The sequence below is a fragment of the Belonocnema kinseyi genome, chromosome 6, assembly GCF_010883055.1.
Source record: "Belonocnema kinseyi isolate 2016_QV_RU_SX_M_011 chromosome 6, B_treatae_v1, whole genome shotgun sequence".
In the NCBI taxonomy this organism is placed as follows: Eukaryota; Metazoa; Arthropoda; class Insecta; order Hymenoptera; family Cynipidae; genus Belonocnema; species Belonocnema kinseyi.
Genome location: NC_046662.1, coordinates 59104784 through 59127327, shown reverse-complemented (window position 1 = coordinate 59127327; position 22544 = coordinate 59104784). Strand labels below are relative to the sequence as shown.

General features: G+C 27.3%; 1 protein-coding gene across 1 annotated transcript; it reads right to left on the bottom strand.

Moving 5' to 3' along the window:
- Positions 1-8072: 8072 nt before the first annotated feature.
- Positions 8073-21780, bottom strand: LOC117174510. The gene is made up of 3 exons (XM_033363693.1): positions 21271-21780; positions 16635-17423; positions 8073-9403 (listed from the first exon to the last, which is right to left on the bottom strand). The coding sequence occupies exons 1-3, from the start codon at positions 21614-21616 to the stop codon at positions 8745-8747; spliced, it is 1794 nt and encodes a 597-aa protein (XP_033219584.1). The 5' UTR covers positions 21617-21780; the 3' UTR covers positions 8073-8744.
- Between the last annotated feature and the right edge of the window lie 764 nt (positions 21781-22544).

Here is a 22544-nt window from a genome sequence, read left to right as displayed (position 1 = left end):
ATGTTTTGTAGTTTTTAGGGATTCAATTAATATGATTAATTTAGAAAACATTGAAAAATTATATCCCAAGATATTCGTAAATTTATTAGCACACAATGCTTGCACAATGTTGTAGTTTCCAAATTCTGGAATTGGTATGCTACTTTACATGGCTTGGAATTTTATAATACAAGTCTAGTAGCTGGATATCTCGACGCCTGTTAAAGAGGAAAATTAGAACAACAAATGGTACGTTCGCGCACCAAATAGTGTAGCACATATTCTATGATAACTTTTTAAGAATTTAAATTGTGCCAATTGCTAAAATAATTACCATTAGTGAGTCGATGATCCGGGTGAATCTAGTCGCGCACTAGGTAGCTTAGCACGTATTCTACGAGAATTTTTAAAAAATTTAGATTGTTTTAACAGCTAAAATTACTAAAAATTGGCGAGTCGGCGATCCGGGTGCTCCAGGTCGAACACAAGGTAGTTTAAAACGTTTTTTACAAGAACTTTAAAAAAATTTTAATTTTGTGAATATTGTAAACAATTCCAAATGATGTGTCGGCAACCCGGGTAAACCAGGTCGTTCCTCAGGTAGCTTAGCACGTATTCTACGAGAACTTTTTCAAAATTTAGATTATTGCAAAAGCCAAAATTACTAAAAATTAGAGTCGTCCTGAGGCGCGACCTGGTGCACCCGGGTCGCCGACTGACCATTTGGAACTGTTCTCATTATTCACAAAATATAAATTTTGAAAATGTTCTCGAGGAATACGTATTAAACTACGTGGTGCGCGACCTAGTGCACCCGGATCGTCGACTCACAATTTTTAGTTATTTTGGCTGTTTAAAAAATCTAAATTTTGAAAAAGTTCTCGTAGAATACGTGCTAAGATACCTGGGCGCGACCTGGCGCACCCGGGTCGTCGACTAACCATTTGGAACTGTTTTCATTATTCACAAAATTTAAATTTTTTAAAAGTTCTCGTGGAATACGTATTAAACTACCTGGTGCTCGACCCGGTGCACTCGGATCGTTGACTCACAATTTTAAGTAATTTTTGCCGTTGGTAATTTCCTTGTGCACAATTTTCGTCTTACAAACGCTCTAATACATGTATTGGAATGCTGGACGATGACTTCACGATTTACAACACTTACAATACATGTATTGCAATTTCGTCATTCAAATACCATGGTTGCAATATTTTACCTTACACTTTTATTGTAGAATCCTGGTAGATGTGTGGTAGAAATCCAAACATTTTTAACAGTGCACCATTGATTAATTAAATAATACTAAAAACATAATTAACAATTTCTTGAATTTGTCTCTGAACTCCATGAATTTGAATGTATAATTCAAACAAATTTTGATTTTATCTTCTTATACTTCAAATAAAAGCATATTTAGGTCAAATTATTGTGGGTACTATATTCAATTGAATTTAAATGCTTCAAATAATTTATAAAACAGGGTTAAATGATCCCGAAAAAGGGAACTGAAAGCAAAGTCTTGTTAATAAAACTAAAAAAACATCAAAATCCTTTATTCTGAATATCAGAAGATAATCGGATGTCTTTTTAAACAATCACAGTCGACAATCACAAAGAAAAATTCAACTAAAGTAATGAATTTTCAACTAAAATTATGAAAGTGCAACTGGAAAAGAAATACATCTTTATCAAAAGAGTTTAAATTCCAACCAAGTAATTTTATCTTCAACCAAAAAGATGAATTTTCAAACAAGAAAATTAATTTCCAAACAAAAAGATTAATTCTCTATCAAAAATACGATTTTTCAACAAGATACATGGAATTTTTACTGAAAAAGACCAATCTTCAACCAAATAGTTGAATTTTGAGCTAAAAAGATCAATTTTTAACCAGAAATGGAAAAGTTTAATTTTCAGGTAAAAAATATACTTTTTAACAAACAAAAAAACTGATTAAAAAAAAGTTTAATTCTCAAATAAAGTGATGAATTCACAACCAAAATGATGAATCTTTAAATACAATAGTTTAATTTTAAACAAAGACAAATTTTAAACAGAAAAATATAATATTTTGGGCAAAATTTGAATATTTAAATTTTTAGTTAAAAACGTCAATGTTTAATGAAATAGATAAATTTCAACTAAAATGATCAATGAATAACTGGAATTGTTGAGCTTTGAACAAAAAAAAAATTAATTTTCAATTAAAATGATGAATCTTTTAACTCAAATAGTTTCAACTGTAATAGTTGAATTTTAACTAAAAAGATTAATCATTTAAGTGCAATAGTTAATTTTCAATTAATAAAAGACTAACATTATAAAATAGTTTACTGGAATAGTCAAATTTTTAATTTAAAAAAATGCTTCAAAGCAATATTTAACATTTGAAAAAAATTGAAGAATCTTTAACTGGAATAGTTGAATTGTAAACCAAAAAGAGGAATTTCCAATCAAAAAGATGAATTTTTTACCAAGAATAAGTAGGTTTATAAAGACGAATTTTCAATAAAAATAGTGAATTATCAACGAAAAATTGAATATTAATATTTGTAGTTAACAAAATTTCAATCAAATAATTGAATTTTCAATAAAAAAAATACTAGTTTTAACCAAATAATTAAACTTTGAACTAAAAAAGTTCAGTTTTTAACCTTAAGGGAATAGCTAAATTTTCAGTTAAAAAAATTGCAAACAAACTGTTTCATTTTCAATCGAAAAGCATGAATTTTCAACTCGAAACGAATCATTTCCAACAAAAAAATAGAATAGTTAAATTTACACTTAAAAAACTTAATTTAAACAAAAAACAATGAATTTTCAAACAAATAATTGAATTTTGAACTAAAAAGGATCAATTTTTTACAAAAAAATGTTAATTTTTAGAGTTTAACTTTCAACCAAGGAATTAAAATTTCACTCCAAAAAGATGATTTCTGCAGAAAAATTGTAGCAATTGATATTCAAACAAATTTTTTTAAAACTTATAATTGCAACAAAAAAAGAGCAGATAAACTATTGAACTTTCATCAAAAAATAGAATAGTTAAATTTTCATTTAAAAAAATTAATTTCAAACAAAAAGAAACGAATTCTAAACATATTAGGTACTTAATGAGTAATATAAAACTAATTTTACAAATGAATCATTATTGTTATTAAGTTTATTATTGTAAGTAAAAAAATCACAAAAATTAATTTTTGTGTGAAAATCTTCAACCAAATAATTGAATTTCCAACTAAAAAAGATCAATTTCCAACTACGAATGGAATAGTTAAAATTTAAGTTAAAAAAATACTTCCCAAATAAAAAAAGTTTTTAGTAGTAACATTTTCAAACTTCCGATGAATTTTCAACCAAATTTTGAATTTTAAACCAAATCGATGAACTTACAACAACAAAAAGTTAATTTTTAAAGAGTTTGGCAACCAAGTAATTAAATCATATTGCAAAAAATATAAATTATAAAGAAAAAATGTAACAGTCGATATTTAATTAAACAGAATTGAAAAAAATTAATTAAAGGATTTTAGTCGAGAAAAAATTGCAAAAAAAACTGTTTAATTTTCAACCAAAAACAGAGGCGCCAACCCCGGGGAGCAGGTTGGGCGAATATTACGCACAATGAGAGTACCATTTTGTAAGTATATTTGAATTTTTTAAAGTGTAAAAAAGAATGCTTCTAATATATCCCTTTGTTGTATGCTAGCATATATAAAACGGGTACAAAAAATTCCATTTAGAGAAAAAGTAGATCAGAGTTGAATAACTAATCATTTTTTTCAAATTGGCAATTATAAGTGATGCAAGAACGTATCCTGATTAATTTGGTCGATCACAAAAAATATATCATAGAAAAAGATTGATTAATAAATTTTGCCTGAACAGTTTTTTATCAATCCAATACAAATTTGTCTAATTTATCATCAGGCCAGCCGTGTGCTCAAATCCATACATAATTTTTCAACCTATAACATTAATTTTAATTATTTTTAGATTTTCTGATCACTTTCGAGTCCTTTAAACATTTCTCTTATTTCGGTCTCAATATTTTACAAAATTTTTGAATAACTGATAAAAATATGTCATTCAAGTCCTAACAGTTTAAGTGTTTAATATTTATGCGAAATAGTATATCAGAGTTTTCATTTTTTCATTTTTTTTTTTCATTCCTCATCACTTTTTTTTTCTCAGGCAGAGGGCGAGGGGGTGGAGGGCTGTCTGAAGTAGATACGCCCGACCTGTTTCAAATAGAATTGGCGCCACTGACCAAAAAGCATGATTTTTCAACTAAAAACGAATAGTTTCCAACAAAAAAAAAGAATAGTTAAATTTCCCGTTAAAAAATGTCAAATAATTGAATTTGGAGCTAAAAAAGATCAATTTCAACCAAACAAAGTTAATTTTTAGAGTTTAACTTTCAACTAAACAATTAAAATTTATCTCCAAAAGGATCAATTCTGCAGAAAAAATGTAGCAGTTGATATTTAAACAAATTTTGTTAAAACTTTTAATCGAGAAAAAAACAGTAGATAAACTGTTGGACTTTCATAAAAAATAGAATAGTTAAATTGTCAATAAAAAAATTAATTTCAAACAGAAAGATACGAATTCTAAACAAATTAGATATTTAATGAGTAATATAAAACTAATTTTACAAATGAATCATTATTGTTATTAAAATTTATATTGTAATTAAAAAAAATCACAAAAAAATTAATTTTTTGTGAAAATAGATAAAAAGCCGCTAAACATTTTCCGATTTATTTCTCCTTCCACGTGGCGCATTTTTACCTTAAAAGTAACACAGAAAAAATCAAAAATACAATTCATTTTTTTTGACACCATATTAATTGTATAAAAATCGTCCTAGTCATTAACCCTCAAAGTGCATACATGGTAAAAATCACGGTACAGTGCAACGTGGGTGTTACACACCCCACCGTATTTAATCGTGTATTGTTTAACGCCTATTGAATATTTTGTCACAATAAAATTACCCGATATAGTTTAAGGTATCTTTTATTAGTTAGAGTCGATGTTATATCCATTTATTTATTTTAAATTTGTTTAAAAAATTATTGATAAAAAGGGTTTTTTTACTTAAAAATCATAACTCACGAAATTTTAATTATTTTAGCCTGAAAATGTATGACTATACTTTTGAAATAGTGTACTTTCATAAAAAAATATTACAGCATGGATGCTTTCAAAAAAGATATTTATTTGCACAGTTGAAAAGTCAATTTTCTGATAAAATGATGAATCAAATTTTTTGCTTTTAAAACGATTTATTATTATAAAAATTGAGGAACTTTGACATTTAATACTATAAAAATATAAGAAATTGAAAAAGAGACATATATAACTGTATTTTAACAATTATATTTTATTCAACACATCCACAGTCTGCTCTCGCATGACGCGCTGCTGTAAGTTATAAGCCATCTACAAAGAAAAAAAGTATGAAATAATCGAAAAAATCATTATTAATTCACTTCATATGATATACTTACGTCAGAAAGTAAACAAAAATCAATAAAATTTCAACAAAAATTTGTTCCAAAATTACTTTTTTAATCACATAGTGCACACTGGGTGTTACACACCCCGCGATTTTTTACCTCCACTTTCAGCAACTGCTACTACTAGAGTAGTAGACTGACGCTTGACGCAGTATTAGAGTTCTGAGCCGGTTATATTACTTTGAGAACGGCAACGAGAATGATAATATTACCGAAAAATAAATTCTCTGAGAATTTATGAGAATCTCAGAATTTATTTTAATTAATACAAAATTGCATTTTTTCGTGAACTTTCCGGTTGAAAATTCAACTCTTTTTTTTAAAGTTTGTCTTTTTTTATTTAAAGTTTACCTGCTTTAGCAGAAATTAAATTTTTTTTTTGTTGATAAAAATGCAACTGTTTGGTATATAATTTAACTATTATACTATTTTCTTGAAAACTTAATTATTTCGTAGAAAAATTACTTTTTGTTTGAAAATGTAACTATTTTGTTAAAAATTCATCCTTTTTGGTTAAAAAAATTCGTCTTTTTGGATTAAAAATTCAATTTTTTTCGTATAAACTTATTTTTTGTTACAAAAATACAATTTTTGATGTTACTGGGTTAACTGAAATATTTTTTCGATGAAAACTCAACATTTTTTGTAATAAAAAATTTTTCTGCTGTAACCCTCAAAGTGCATACATGGTAAAAATCATGGTAAAGTGCATTGTGGGTCTTCAACACCCCAGCGTATTTATTCATGTATCGTTTAACCCCTATTGAATACTTTGTCACAATAAAATTATCCGATATAGTTTAAGGTATCTTTTAGAAGGTAGAGTTGAATTTATAGCCATTTATTTATTTAAGCTTGTTAAAAAAATTATTCAAAAAAAAGGGAAAAATGTTTTTTTTTCACATAAAAATTCATAACACACGTAATGAGAAAAAAAATTATTTCAATTCATATGATATACTTACGTTAGAAAGTAAACAAAAATCAATAAAATTTTTTTAAAAATTGCTTAACTGCTAAACGACTTTACTTATAGTTAGTTTCTCCATCTAAAGCTAGATGTTGACACTCACTTAATTTTTTCGTATTAAGTATGGTTTATAAGAGTTTGAAAATTGCTTGGGGTGTTAAACACCCACAATGCAAATTAAGGGTTAAGATAAATTTCATATTTTTTGATAAAAATGCAACTATTTGCTAGAGAATTCAACAATTTTGTTAAAGTCATGCTTTTTGGTTAAAAATTCGTCTTTTTGGATTGAAAATTCAATTTCTTTGATAGAAAATTATTTCTTGTTAAAAAATTCATAGTTTGATCGTGAAAACTCGCGTAAAATCTTTTTCCATAGAAAATTAAACTATTTTTTTTTTAATTTATTTTTTTGATTTAAAACTTCATCTATTATAGAAGAAATTTTATTTTTTGTATGAAAATGCAACTTTTTGGTTAAAAATCGTTCTTCTTTGCTAGAGAATTCAACAATTTTGTTTAAAACATTTGGTCGAATCGCTTTATTAAGAAATCACTTTTTTAATCAAACGTTTATATTTTAAGTTGAAAAGTTATCTCGTTGGTTAAAAGTTTAATTATCTTTTTTTTTTGTTATTGAAGGCTTATTTCTGGTTAAAAATTTAATTTTTTAGTGGGAAATACTTCTTTTTTTTTGTTCAGAATTCATTTTTTAACAGAAAATGGAACTTTTCCATTTTTTAAGATTGATATTGTTGAGTTAAAAATTCGCGTTTTTTGTAAAAAATAATTTTTTAGTTTGAAATTTCCTTTTTTTGTGTAAAAATGCATCAGTTTTGTGTAAAATTAATTTTTTGTTGAGCAGTCATATCTTTTGTTTAAAAATTGACATTTTATAAAGAAAATTATGTCTTCTGGTTTGAAGGTTCAATAATTTAGATCAACTCTTATTTATTTTTTAGTAAAAAAATCTTTATTTGATGGAAATTCGTCTTTTTGGTTTCAAAATTCTTTTCTTTTGTTATATAAATTTCCTTATTTTGTATTAAAATATAAACTCTCAAAATTTTTCGTTGATAGTTCGTCTTTTTAGGTTGAATATTGAACTATTATGTTAAAACTTCAATTATTTTGTTGAAAATTCCAGTATTTTGTTAAAGAGTTATCTTTTAAAGTAGAAAAAACTTTTTTATATTTGAAATAAATTAATACATTCGAAAATTTTTAATTTGTATATGAAACACTGTAAATCCTGAATATGTCTGGGCTAGAAAGTAATTTATATTCAACCGCTGATATAACCTAAACAATAAAAATATTGTAAAAAATCGTAAATTCTGTCATTCTCGGGAATATAAGAACTCTACGCAGTATGCTAAACCAAAATCTTTGGCTAAACTTCACTTACAGTTAGTGTCTCGAACTAAAGCTAGATGGCGGCACTCAATTTTTCGAATTACGTATGGTTAAAGAGTTTGAAAATTGCTTGGGGTGACAAACACCCACAATGCACTTTAAGGGTTAAACTACAGAGTGGGCAAAGAAATAAACAGGATTTATTCTGAAATACATTTATTAAAATATAAGATATTTACACTCGATATAAAAGGAAAAAACTTGGGATACCATAAAACAATTATGGTAATTTACAATTCTTAAAAAGGCAAGGAGCTACCATTGAACATTTTAATCCTCAACTGAACTTGACGATAATAATAGAGGTCTCGTTCATTAAGCTTTCTTTACATTTATCACACTTTTCATAAATAGTAAACTTTCGTTTCGCTTAAATATGTTACTCTACAAACTCGAATTTTCAATATTATCTACGAAAAACTTTCATACCCGCGACACCTTCCATCTTTATTACTTAGTATCACACAAAGGTCCTTTTTACACATTCGACACGTTTTATTACTAAACAAACAAAAAAACTGCATATTCTGTAGAAATGTCACAAGTTGCTCACATTTAAAAAAAAAATATTTTCCCAGATGTACAATCCACTCGGATTAATACAGAAAGAAGTCACCTTATCAATATTATTATTAATATTAATATTATTTCTTCTTTTTCTACAGAAACTAGATCTGTAAATGCGTTTGAAATGCTTGAAATAATTTACAAGGACAGAGTAAAATGATCCCGAAAAACGAAAACTGAAAGCAGAGGCTTGTTAATAAAACTAAAATCAGCATCAAAATCTCTTGCTCTGAATATCAGACGAGAGAATCGGATGTCTTTTTTAAAAAATCACAGTCAACGATTTAGAGATGAATGTAATTAATATTATCGCAGGATTCGATGACTCTTCTAAAAGTGAGCGCCTTCACAGCTTCCTCTTCCTGAGTCTTAGCCAATTCCATCAGCGCCAGGGCGCCCAGCCATTTCTGATTGTCTTCAGGCGCAGGCAAATTCAAAACCTCCTTTTGATGAATCACCACAACTTTCGCCTCATTATTATTCAACCTCGTGCTCGGCGACTGTGGACTATTGTTGACTTTGTTGCAAACTGAACCAGCCAGCATCAAAACAGTCGGTCGGGTCTCGTTTTCGGTTAGAGATGCGCTCACCGGAGATGATTTATCGCCGACCAAATCAATCGTGGACGGCGGCGGCGGCGAAGACTCGCATCGGGAATTTAAAATTCCACTCGGCAGGTTCATATTCCAGGTGGAGCTTGGGACTTTATTCGTTACCTGTTCAGCAACTGGAGTGACAACAGCACCCGCCTTATTGGAATTGGGATTGCCAACAGATTCGCTGCCAGGCTCCCAGAATTCTCGCTCCAAGTTGCGAGCGGACGAGGTACTACTATTTCTTCCTTCGGAAACTTCCACGTAGCTCAACGAGACGTTTGAGGCAATTCCTAGGTCCCAGCAGAGCTGATTTTCCACGTAGGATTCCACCGGTTTTTCTACAGCTTCTGAAAAATTGTTGCGAGTTGAAATTACTGCTTCAGTGTCAGGGAGGCCGTTTTAATCAAAGAAAATAATTCCCGGTCATTTCACAGTTTTTTCCCGGTTCGCAAACATTTTTCACGCTCAATTAAATTTAAAAAATCAAACTCTATTCTAAACATTTTTCCATTTAAGGCAATAAACAATAAACAACAAATTTAATTTACACGTATGAAATGGAAGGTACTAAAACTTTTCAATTGAATTTTTTAAAATGAAATGCAGATAAACTGCTAAATTTAGAACTTTTATAAATTATAGAGTTCAAAGATTCAGATTAAATTCCAAAAATAGAAATCCACATTAACATCTTCAATACTCTAAATTAAATAATCAAGGAATGAACTTTAAAAAATTTCAAAAGTATATTTTTTTAAGTAATTTTAAGCTAGACAAATTAAAGAATGTAAAATAGATTTTTTTAACTTAACAGTTTTTAAATTAGAAGTTGAATTGTTTTCATTTTAAATAGTTTAAGCATCCTTCAAAAACTTAAAAATTTTATTTAAAAATATTGAGATATCTAGAAGTGTTTTTATATTTTTCCAGGTTTAAAATCATTTTTGAAATTGTTTCCAAACGTTTAAATATATTTTTTAATCAATTGAATTTTTCCTACAACTTTTAAAAAATACTGCAAATTTTAAAAAAATCCTTAAATTTTGAATTTATATATAACAATAGGAACCATTATTATTTGTAGAAAAAATTATAGTAATCTTAAGAGATATTTAGAAGTTAAAACAATTTTTTAAATTAAATTGAGAACTTGAAATAATTTTAAATCATTTAAACCAGGGGTCTCTAAAGAGCGATCCTGGTGTCTACTTGCGATCCCAGGCTAGTAGGTCGGAGCTACTCGGCTCTGACCCAGAACTGTCAAAATCCTTTACCTGATTTGAGCCCTTTAGAACCCTTAAACTCGAGACCCTCCATTACATTGGAAACTTCAGGTTAAAATTGGAATCTTCACGGTAAAATTCACGGTAAAATTGAGAATTACGAAATAAAATAATCAATGTTTAGTCTTTTTTATATAATAATATTAAATGAAATAATAAACGCAATTTTTATGTTTTATACTCACAATTCAAATTAACTGAAAATCGATTTGTTTATGAATAATTAAAAATTTTATTTTTAAATTAAGATTCAAGTTTATCAAAAATATATCTTAATTTTATAATTATTATAATTACATAAAAAATTATATCCCAATAAAATAAAGTAATTTAAATTAATAGTCCTGATATTAAAAACAATCCATTTTTAAATCCATAATAACCAATTTTTAAATATTAAGAGTTTATAAAAATTGTTAAATGGACCTAGATAATTTATAATATTATCAATTCTAGCAGATAAAAAAAAAATAAAAAAATTACAATTAAAACTCCTCGGAAAAGATACTTGACACAGGTTATGTATAACTTAAAATCTTCAAAACTAAGAAATTTGAAATACTATTAATTTGAATGATTAAAAATATGTAATAATTTCCAGCAGTTACTGGATTCCTAACTAAAGGCCTCGGACTCACCACACTATTAAACTATTTTAAAACTTTTTTGAAACAATGACACTATTTTTCTATTATTTCGAAAAAAATTACACGCAATACACTATTTTCAAATAAAAAGTCCAACTTTCATCTAAACAAATTAATTTTCAACAAAATGCGCATAAAGTTTTATCCAAATAGATGAATTTTCAACTAAGATAAATTTCTATCAAAAAGGATGAGTTTTAAACAAATTACAGACGTTTTCTACTAAGTAATTTTAACAATTGATGTGATTTTAGTACAAATTTTACTCAATTATTTTTTCATTAAATTTTTTCTAAATAAATTTAGTCGTAATAACAATTTAACATTCTACAATTTCAGCAGCTTTGACTCTAAAACATTCAATTTAGTTTACACTTAACAATTTTAAAACTTGGATCACTTTGAACTGAAAATTATTTTGATTTACAAGTTAAAATTTTCAAATAATTTAATTTTCGACGCAATAATATTAGTTTTGAATCTTTAATGAAACAATTTTTATAATTCTAATTTACAAATATTTCTATTTTTAAAGTTTTTAAATTTTTTTATTTTCGAAATTTTTATCTGAAATAATTTTATTTAGAGATTCTTCAATTAAAAAACAAAAAATTAAATTTTGAGTTGAAAATTATTTTTATTTAAAAGTTAAATTTTTTTAATAATTCCATTTTGAACGGTTAAATTAGCTTTGAATTTGCAATGATAAAATTTAATACAAGATTTGCATTATCAATGTTGAAAAAATTCATTTAGAAACAACTAATTTTTTTTACAAGTTCCGTTCAGTTATACCAGAAAAAAAGCTCCTCCAGGTTCAACTTTCAAAACCGAGCCTTTCCAACTGAGATTTTTTTTTGTGTGGGGTCATTAATTTTATCTCAGTTTACCGCCGCAAAAAAAAAATTGGTAGATCTTCAAAAAGGTCGAGCGATCCTGGGTCACGCTGCACCTGTGGATTGTGGTGACCCTTGATTTAAACGAAGCCTGTGACCCGAAAAAATTGAGCTATTCGTACGGAAATTTTCGCGCAAATGCCTAAAGTCGAATTAAAAACAAGATGCAGATTTTTGCAGATTTCAATCAAAAATTTTAGAAATTTTTTTAAAATTGTGAAAGGCTTAAAAAGAATAAAAATACTTTCTTAAGATTCCTAGAAAAATTGAAACTGATTTTTCATTGTGAAAAATTATAGCAACACAAAATTTAAAAAAATTTTAAGAGATTTCCAAAAGTTGTAGGAAAAATTCGGTTAATTTTATAATGTATTTAGGAGTTCTAAACAAAAATGTTAACACACTTCAATCTCTTGAAATTACTCATATTTTGTTTACAAATAATAAGTGTTTAATTGTTATTAAACATTTTTTTTAACAGAACAAGTAAAATTGTAACGTTAAAAGATGAAAAGTTCTTCGAAATTCTACAGATTCAAAGTTTTCTATGTAAAACAATTAAATTTTAAATTGTTTACTTTTACATATATTTGTGTTCAATCTACTCGTCGTCTTAAATGAACAGTGACATTTTTATTGTCTAAGAAAACTAATAAAAATAATACAGCAATAAATTTATTTATTCAATTTAATTAAAAAAATGATATAAATGAAGAACTAAAACTTTCAATTAAAAATATTTTATTGATGAATCATTAAAATTGTTATTTAAAAATAAAATTATCGGACTAAATGATATTATATTAATTTCAATTCATATTAAGACTTTCGAAATCAAACATGCTTTAGTGCTGAAGAAATGCGTCGAGACAATAATTACAGACTTTAAAGCCCAAAATGCTCGAAAAAAAGGGCAAATGGGGTCATTTTTCAGGAAAATAGGGAAATCAATTTTTTTTTTAAATCAAACTATTGCAGAAACTATATTGAATTCAATATGAAATTAATTTTCAAGAAAACATTATAAAAAACAGAGACATGAATTTTTAATTGAAATGATGAATTTTTAACAGAATAATTGAATTTTGAACTAAAAAATATCAGTGTTCAACAAAAAATGGAATAGTTAAATTTTCAGTTAGAACAATTAATTTTCCAGATTGAAAAAAAAAGGTAAACAAAGTGATACATTTTTAAGAAGAGTTTAACTTCCAGCCAATTTGTTTACTTTTTTTTAGCTTTAATTAAAATACTTGAATTTTTAACCAAAAAGATTAATTTTTCAAACAAGGAGAACAATGTGCAAACAAGAACATTAATTTTCTAACAAAACAGACGATTTTTCAAGAAAATACATGAATTTTCAACAAAATAGTTGCATTTTCAACTAAAAAAGACAAATTTCCAGATAAATAGTTTGATTTTTAATTAAAAAATATCAGTTTGCAAACAGATATGGAGTAGATACATTTTCATTTAAAAAATTAATTTTTAACGAACCTGATGAATTTTTAACTGGAATACTTGAATTTTAAACCAAAAAGATGAATTTTCAACCATGGAAATTAATCTCTACCAAAACAGACGCATTTTCAATTTAAAAAAATAATGTAAAAAATTGAATAGCTACATTTTTTGTTTAAAAAAGTAATTTTCAACTGAATAGAATGTTTTTAACTAAAGTGATGGATTATTCAACTGGAATAATTAAATTTTTAGTTAAAAAAACAATCAATTGCCAACCAAACAGTCAAAGTTTCAACTGTAACAATAATTAAATTATCAGCATAAAATTAATTTTGATCCTAGAACACAAATTTCGAACAAAATAGCTCAATTTTCAACCAAAAAGATGCATTTTCAATTAAAATCATGAATCTTGAACACAAGAAATTTATTTAACAAAATAGTTGAATTTTTAACCAAGTAATACAATTTTTATTTAAAAAAAAAAACAGTTCAATTAGTTGAATTGTCAATTTTAAAATATTTTTTCGTCACGAGAGAAAATATTGGAAACTCGTTAAATTTCAGCAAAATACATGCAGTTTCAACAAGATACTTACGTTTTCAACTAAAGACTATCAATTTTTAACAAAAAATACTACTTTTGCAAATCAAGAATTATTCTCATGAATTTTATAATGCAATTTAAACAAAACATTCCTCGACTTTAAACAAAATTCCCAGACATTTCCAGGTTTTTCAGGTATATAAAAATTCCTTGACAATTCCAGGTTTTCCATGTACATGGTTTTCCTGTTTTTAAATAGAATCATTAAAATTTTAACGCTCTTGCTCTTTTTTTAGTGTTTAATATTTCTTTTCAAATTACTGATTTTAAATTAACAGTAACATACTTATAAATATTAAGAAATTGATTTGTTTCTTCATAACAAAATTTAAAATTGTTTAACTTTAGATTGAACGAATATTTGAAATTTAATAAATTTGATTATAATAATTAATTAATAATAAAAATTAATAAATGAAAATAAGCAAATCAATAACTAATCAATAATAATGATGAGTATATTATTTTGAAGTTATTTTAAAATTGAAAATAGTTTATAAAATTTCAATTGTACGTCAAAATGAGGAATTTCTTAAATTTTGAACTGACTCCGAATCGTCTTGTAAAATCAATTTTATTATTTTTCACTTGTTAATCCTTAATGTACAGTTCAATTTTTAAAATCATTATAATTTATATTTACAGTTGATTATTGATACTGAAACAGACAGGGTGGCCGTTTTAATTGACGAAAAAAATTCCCGGTTCGTAAATATTTTTCACAGTCAATAAAACTTAAAAAATTCGAATTTTAAAGCTAAACATTTTTCCATTTGAAGCAAAAAAAAAATATACTACAAATTAAAGCACTCAAAATGGAACTCTTTTAAGTTTTAAACTCTTCAAATTGAACTTAAAAGTTTTTTAATTCAAAAATTTTGTATTTAAATGTTCAATAAAAATAAAAATATATAAAATGGAAGTAATTTTTTAATTACGTAGAGTTCAAAGATTCAGATTCAATTCTAAAAATATATATCTACATTGTAATTTCGAATGCTCCATAAATTATAGAATCAATCAATGAACGCTAATTTTCAAAATTATATTATTTGAAGCAATTTTAAGATAGAAATATTAAAAATTAAAACATTAAATTCTTTTAAAACTGAACCCTTATTAAATTATTTGCATCTTAAATTAGTTTAAACGCCTTTAAAAAGTTTCAAAATTGTATTTAAAAATCTTGAGAAATCTAAAAATTGTTTTACATTTTTAAATTTAAAATTAATTTTGAAATGTTTTCCGAACTTCTAAATATCTGTTAAAAGTAATCTTAAAATTACTCCAGTCATTTCGACGAATAATAATTGTTCAAATGTTATTTATATATAAAAAATTAACAATTTAACTTACAAATAAAAATTAGTTTGAAAATAACAATTAAAATTGTAACATTCAAAGTTTAAAAGTTCTTCGAAATTGTAACGATTTAAGGTTTTCTATGTCAAACAATTCAGTTTCAATTTGTATACTTTTAAATATTTGGTTTTAATTTAATCGTTTTAAATAAACATTTAAATATTGCTAAATATTAAATAATTATCATTTGTCTTAATTAAAAAATTTAAAATTGTGTTAAAAATGAAATATTTTAGACTGAAACAATATTTCAAATTTAATGAAATTCTTTAATTACGAATATATAATTATGAAGTATTTTTAACTTGAAAATAGTTTGTTAGGTTTCAATCTAACGTTTACATTTCTTAAATAACTAAGACTTTCGAATTGAAACAGTTCAATTTTTAACGTTATAATCTGAAAGTTCCTAAATTTTTCACGGATTCAGAATCTTTTTGTCCAGTCAATTATTGTTCAATTTTTAATACTAAGTACAGATACATTTTGAAAATATTTCATTTACAATTGATAAAATAAAAATGGTTCTTTTACAAAATTCTCAACTTCAAACGCTTTTACTTTTTACTTGTTTACGTCTTCAGGACTCCATTTTTAAATTCTGGAAATTAAAAACTTAAGCTTAAAAATAAAAATCTAAAATGGAAAATTTTCAAGTAGAAGATATTCCAATTAGATATTGTGAACTGAATGATGTCATAATTAAAAAATATAATTAAGCTAGTTACTTTTAAAAACTTTTGAAAGACAGACTTTTCTTCTAAAGATTTGTAAAATTCCCGGTCAAAACATAAATTCACTGCCATTTCCCGGTATCAACAAATTCCCGGTCACTTCCGATCCAGCGGCCACCCTGAGAATTAACGTTCAACGAAAAATAGTTTCACTTTCTCATAAGAAAATCCATAAATTTATCGAAAATTTATCGAATTTACAGAAGCCAGCTAGTAAATTTCCACTAAAAATAGTTGAATTTTTAACTAAAAATATTAATTTTCAACAAAAAATAGAAGTTATATATAATCTTTTCTTAAACAGTTACATTTTCAACGAAAGTGATGAATTTTCAACTAAAATGATTAATCTTAAACTGCAATAGTTGAATTTAAATCAAAAAGTTCAATTTTTAATCAAGAAAATTAATTTTTACCAAAAAAGACGATTTTTTCAAACTAATACAGATAATTTTTTAAATAAAAATTGAATAGTTAAATTTTCAGTACGTAAAGTTAATTTTAAGCTAGAGGTGAATTTTTAACCAACGAAACAAAAAAGTTCTTTAAAAAAGTGGGGAAAAAAACCATAATCATACACACCTGCAACTAGTTTTTCAGGCGAACTCGAGGCAGAAAGACTCCACTCTTTGGAGAGATTCGACGCGTCCTCTGCCCGCTGGAGCATCTTCAATTCCGAGGTAGAATTGGGCGAAAGCGCCGAAGACTGAAGATCCCATCTGAGAGGTTTGGCGAGTTGCTGCTCCAAACAGGCCTCCCGTAGCCACCGTTTCTTCGGCTGAAGTCTGTCGAGAGGTCGGCGGGAAGGTGTCGTGGGAATTTTCGTCACCGAAGGCTCATCATCCTCCGACATTTGGAGCATCGTGCAAGCTTCCGCAGGATCCTCATCCTGGCTCTCATCCTGACTATCCTGACTCTCGCCACAGTAGAGCCTCTTGCTCAATGGCTTCCGGTCCAGGTTCTCCTGCTCCCCGGCACTGTCCATCATCAAGCCCTTCTTGAATTTCCCCCCTCGTCTGTAGAATTCCGTGTTGCCCTTCCAGCACTTGATCTTCTGGTCGCTTTTTCCCGTTGGTGTTCTGTCTTCCCGTTCTCGCGAGATCCGGTAGCGCTCGAGCCAGCGGGCAACTTCGTGGGACAACTCGCTGTTTTCGGAAACGGGTTTCAGGACAAAATCGTCGGAACGCGTTAATGTCGCGTAGGGATGATCCGGACAGTGTCGATTCGCGTGGGTGAATCGCATTTCGCAGCCGGATTCAGTGCAGAGGAAGGGCTTTTCGCCAGTGTGAAGTCGCTGGTGGGTTTTCAGCTGACCGGATTGAGTGAACGCCTTTGTGCATCCGGGATAGTCGCAGGGATAGGGACGCTCACCTGAGGAGAGAAAAAACATTTTTTACTGAGAGTTCTGGATCCTTTTTTCTCAAATCCTAGAATGATTGATAACTGAACGTTTTCAAAATTGTGTGCTTGAAGTTCTGAACGTTCAGATGAAAGGCATTTTTTACTAATGACTTTGTAAACCAGAAAAAAGTGCTCAAATGTTTGTTTTTTTTAAATTTATATGGGAGATAATGTATTGTTGAAACGGAATTATAATGCATGTTTCGTTTATTTGGACGTTCGAAACTTCAGGTACATTTCAAAATTGATTTCATTACATAAATAGAATTACATACTTTCAAATTGGAATAGTTTTTAGATTTTGTGGTTTTCAAAATAGATGCTCAAATAGTTGAATTTTAAAGCCAAAAATACGATTTTTTAACAAGACATTCAAATTTTCAATAAAATAGTTGAATTTTCATCTAAAAGAGTTCATCTTAACCAACAAAGATGAATTCTACATGAAAAATATAATAGTTGATACTTCAAAGCAAAAATATTGTAATTTAAAATAATAAACGAGACATAAAGACAACATTTTCAACTAATAGATGAATTTTCGATTTAAAAAATAAACTATTAACAGAAGTTAAATTCTTCATTAAATAATAACATTTCTATCCAAAAAGATGATTTTTTAACCAAATGATAAAATTTTTAAACAAAAAACATTGAGCTTTAACCAAAAACAGTTTAATTTTGAATCAAATAGTTTAATTTACATCGATGAAATTTCAACTAATGAGATAAATCTATCTCTGACAAAAAAATACTTTTTTGAATAAAAAAAGCTAAATTCTTACTTAAATACTTGAATTTTAATTTTTAAAAATTTTTTAATGAATTATTCATCTTATTTGTATCGAAATTCAAGTATTTGAGTAAGACTTGAACTATTTGGTTGAAAAAAGATTTTTTTTGCCAAAGATTCATCTCATTAGTTGAAATTTGGTCGATGTAAATTCAACTATTCGGTTAAAAAATTTAACTGTTTTTGGATAAAGATTGATGTTTGTTGCCTGAATATATTAACATTTAGTTCAAAATAATTTAAACCCAAATTGTCCAATTTTTACACAAAAAATATTCATTTGTAACCACAAATAGTTATAATTTCAAGCAAACAGTTGATTTTTTCATTCAAAAAGAGGAATTTTCCAAGCGAAATTTGAACTCTTTTAAACATAAAAATTCATTTTCAAAAAAGATTTTTTAACAAAATAGTTTAACTATAAACCAAGTATAGTTGAATTTTCAACGACAAAAAAATGAATTTTTGAATTAAGTTATCCAATTTGCATACAAATAGTTGTATTTTCACCCAAGAGTTCATTTTTAACCAAGGAAGATTAATTATAAACAAAAAAATATAATAGTCGATATTTCAACAAACAAATATTGAAATTTTAAATAAAAAAAAACAGTTAAATACAACAAGAAAAGGTTCAATTTAAAACATGTAATTAGATCAAACTTTTACCCAAAAAATAAGTTTTTAAGGAAAAAGTTAAATTTTCAATCAAACACTTGAATCCATATCCAAAAAAAGATTAATCTTGAACCAAAAAAGTTCATTTTTAACTAAAAAATATTAAAATTTGAAGTTAAAAACAATTTAATTTAATAAAAAGGACGAATTTTCAACGAATGAGATCAATCTTTGACCAGAAAAATATTTTTTTAACAAAACAGTTAAAGTCTTAATGAAATAAATTGAATTTCCATCCAAAAAAGATTAATCTTCAAGCAAAAACAGCTGTATTTTCCGCAAAATAGTTGAATTTTCATCCAAAAGATTTCATTTTTAACCAAGAAAAGTGAATTCTAAACGAAAAATATAATATATGTTATTTGTAACAAAAATATTGAAATTTGAAATAAAAAACCGGGTTGATTCAACAAAAAATGCGAATTTTTAACGAATGAGATGAATCTACAACCAAAGAAATAAACTTTAAACAAAATAGTTGAATTCTTCATGAAATACTTAAATTTTCATCCATGAAAGATGAATTTTGAAACAAGTGGTCCAATTTTCCAATAAAAAATATTAATCTACAACTACGAACAGTTGTATTTTCAACCAAATAGTTGAATTTTTAAGCCAAAAGTATGAATTTTTCAAGACATTCAAATTTTCGAACAAAAAAGTACACCTTTAGGCAAGAAAGATGACTTTTTTACAAAATAAAGATGAATTCTCGACAAAAAATATCATAGTTGATATTTTAACCGACAAATATTGAAATTTTTAATATTTACCAGTTTGATGAAATAAAAAAGATCAACTTAAAAATAACAAGATGAATCTTTGACAAAAATAATTACTTTTTTTTTAATATTTAAATTTTCAACAAAGTACTTGAATTTACACACAAAAAGGTGAATTTTGAAACAAATCGCCAAATTTTCAAACACGAAAGATTAACCTTAAAACCAAAAATAGTTGTATTTTTTAATCAAATAGTTGAATTTTTAAGGCAAACAATGCATTTTTGCAAGAGATATTCGAAGTTTCAAACCAAAAACTTCATTTTAAACCAAGAAAGAAAAATATAATAGCTTATGTTTGAATCGAAATATGTTGAGCTTTTAAATAAAAAAAAAGTTTAATTTAACAAAAAATATTAATTGTTAACAAAATAGGTTAATTTTCAACCAAGTCCTCGAATTTTTTTCCACAAATATGCATTCGCGATAAAAAATGTAATAGTAGACTTTTCAATCACCAAAAAAAATTATTTGGAACTTTTTGAAACCAAAAATAGAATTTATTTTTATGAGAAAGTTGAATATCCAATAATACAATTAAATTTTTAACAAAATAGTGATCATTTTATCCAAACTATTGAATTTTCAAACAAAAGGAAGATTTTTCTATCGGAAAAGAGAAATGTTTGGTAACACAAGAATAAAAAATTGACTTTAACAAAATACTTGAATTTTCTATAAAATAATTAAATGTTTTCCCAATCTAACTGAATTTTTAACCAATATAGATGAATCCTGAACCAAAAAAAGTTGGATTTTCTTTCAGAATTCTGTCGATTCAATTCGCATTTAAGCGAAAAACGAGAACTACAACAATATTTTTTTGGTTGGCCAAGAATCGAACTTTCGAGAACGGAAAAAACCCGAACGCTAGAGAACGAAGCAGCATCTATCATTTTTTTTTTTTCTAAAATATCGCGATGGCCAAAATTATAAATTGGTGAAAAAAACTTACTCGAAGTCTATGCTCCATTAAAAAAATTATTATTCTCAGAAAACCTAGTGAAAAAAAATTATTCTCGTCAAATCTAGGGAGAAAAAAATAACAGCATCATTTAAAATTTAAAAATCCGTTTCCCACTTTCTACCCAAACAATGCACGTGCGCGTGTAGTCACCTCTCCCACTTTCTTTCAGACATCTTTCTTCTCTTCTACCTCCTACGCACAATAGCCTAAATCCCGAAAAATTGCAAATCATCTGAACCCACTCTCCCCAAGAAATTTAAATCACACTCTTACTCTGGAATTAAATCACCCTGTGCTCCGCTCAGAAAAAAATAAACAGCTCAAGATTCTTTGTTGGTGTTGCGATCGGAATCTCGAGCCTCTCAAGGAATTTAAAGCGCGCATAATGGCGGTTGGCGGGACGCAACACGCGACATGCAACAACGTGTTCCCCGCAAAACGTGCAATACCTTCAAAGAGGTCGGGAAAATACGTTTTTCTGCATTTATTTAACAATGACACCGATTCATGGAAAAGAAAGCATCCGAAAACAATCCAAAAATCTCCTTTGTTCTCGAGGGCAAACCGTATACACTGAATCAAAACACTTTTTTCTACCTGTATGCGTTCGCAGATGTGCCTGGAGACTCTTTTCTCTGGGGAAGACTCTGTTGCAGAAGGTGCATTTTATAGAAGAGGGCGAAGTGCTGCCCTGCAGCATTAAATTTGTCAAAATATCTGCTCGGGGTCGCCCTCGGCGATGACTTTCTGAACCTCTACTTCTTGCACCAGGTCCGCCTCTTCCGGATGTGTATTCGGGCGACGAGCAGGAACTTCCTGGAGAAGAGGTTACAGCATTTCTGGCTTCTTCGCTCCAGTTCCAGGGGAAGAGCGAGTTCATGGGTGGACTAGAAGGTAACATCTCAGCAAGAGGACGAGGACGCTTTGGCGTATGAAGTGCCATTTTTGAGTTCCTGAACACTTTATCACCTGCTGCAAACACTTTCACACCGGGTTTAAGTCAACTTTGACCTCTTATCGAATCACTTATTTCACGTAACCCCTTTTTTAAGGACAATCAACCGCGTGCAACTGGTTAACCGCCAAATTTCTACGGCGTGGTTTGTAGAACACTATTTACCACTTCCGGTAACAGTGCGCGCGCAGTGGTTTCGAATAGTGTAGGTAAGGTAGGTATAGTAGGGAAAGGTAGGGATTTCCGTTATAAAGAATCAATCGAGAAATTGAAAAAAATAACAATTTCAGAAACCGTTGTAAATTTTCTTTTAAAAATAATTTTTCGAAATAAAAAATCGGATCTAAAAGTTTCCCAAGAATTCTAATAATTCTTAAGGATCTTTTGATAAATGTTTTTAATCATTTTTTAACTTTTTGTTCAACTTAAAAAATTCTTAACAATATTCTGCGTTTTTTTACGATAACTCTTTTAAAATCTATAATTGAGTTTTATATACAATATTATTGATACTAAAAAATAAACAAAATCATTCCAAATGAAAAAAGAGCCTTAATATCTTATTTGTTTTCGCTATTTTTAGAAAGCTTTAGAAATGTTTTCAAATCTTGGTAAATTTTCTTTAAAAATTAATGTTTAGAAATAAAAAATTATAATTTTCAAAAAGGTTTCAACGGAATCTTAATAATATAGAAATTCACGAAAAGATATATAGAACCATATAGAGCCATATCGAAATTTTACAAATTCTATATGGTTCTATACATCCTTTTGTCCATTTTTATAAGTTTCTATAAGACATTTTATAGAGGGTAATGACTATAAATAATAAAGGATTATTAATAAATAATAAAACAAATCTTTCGACTTTTTTATAATTTTTTTTCAAAATTATTAGATCCAAATAAAAAGTCAT

Coding starts and splice junctions, on each gene's coding strand:
- LOC117174510 (XM_033363693.1), bottom strand. CDS start 21,616: ATGGCACTTCATACGCCAAAGCGTCCTCGTCCTCTTGCTGAGATGTTA. Junction 17,424..21,270: donor ACATCTGCGAACGCATACAG/GTAGAAAAAAGT, acceptor TTCTCTCCTCAG/GTGAGCGTCCCTATCCCTGC. Junction 9,404..16,634: donor GCCTGAAAAACTAGTTGCAG/GTGTGTATGATT, acceptor ACAATTTTTCAG/AAGCTGTAGAAAAACCGGTG.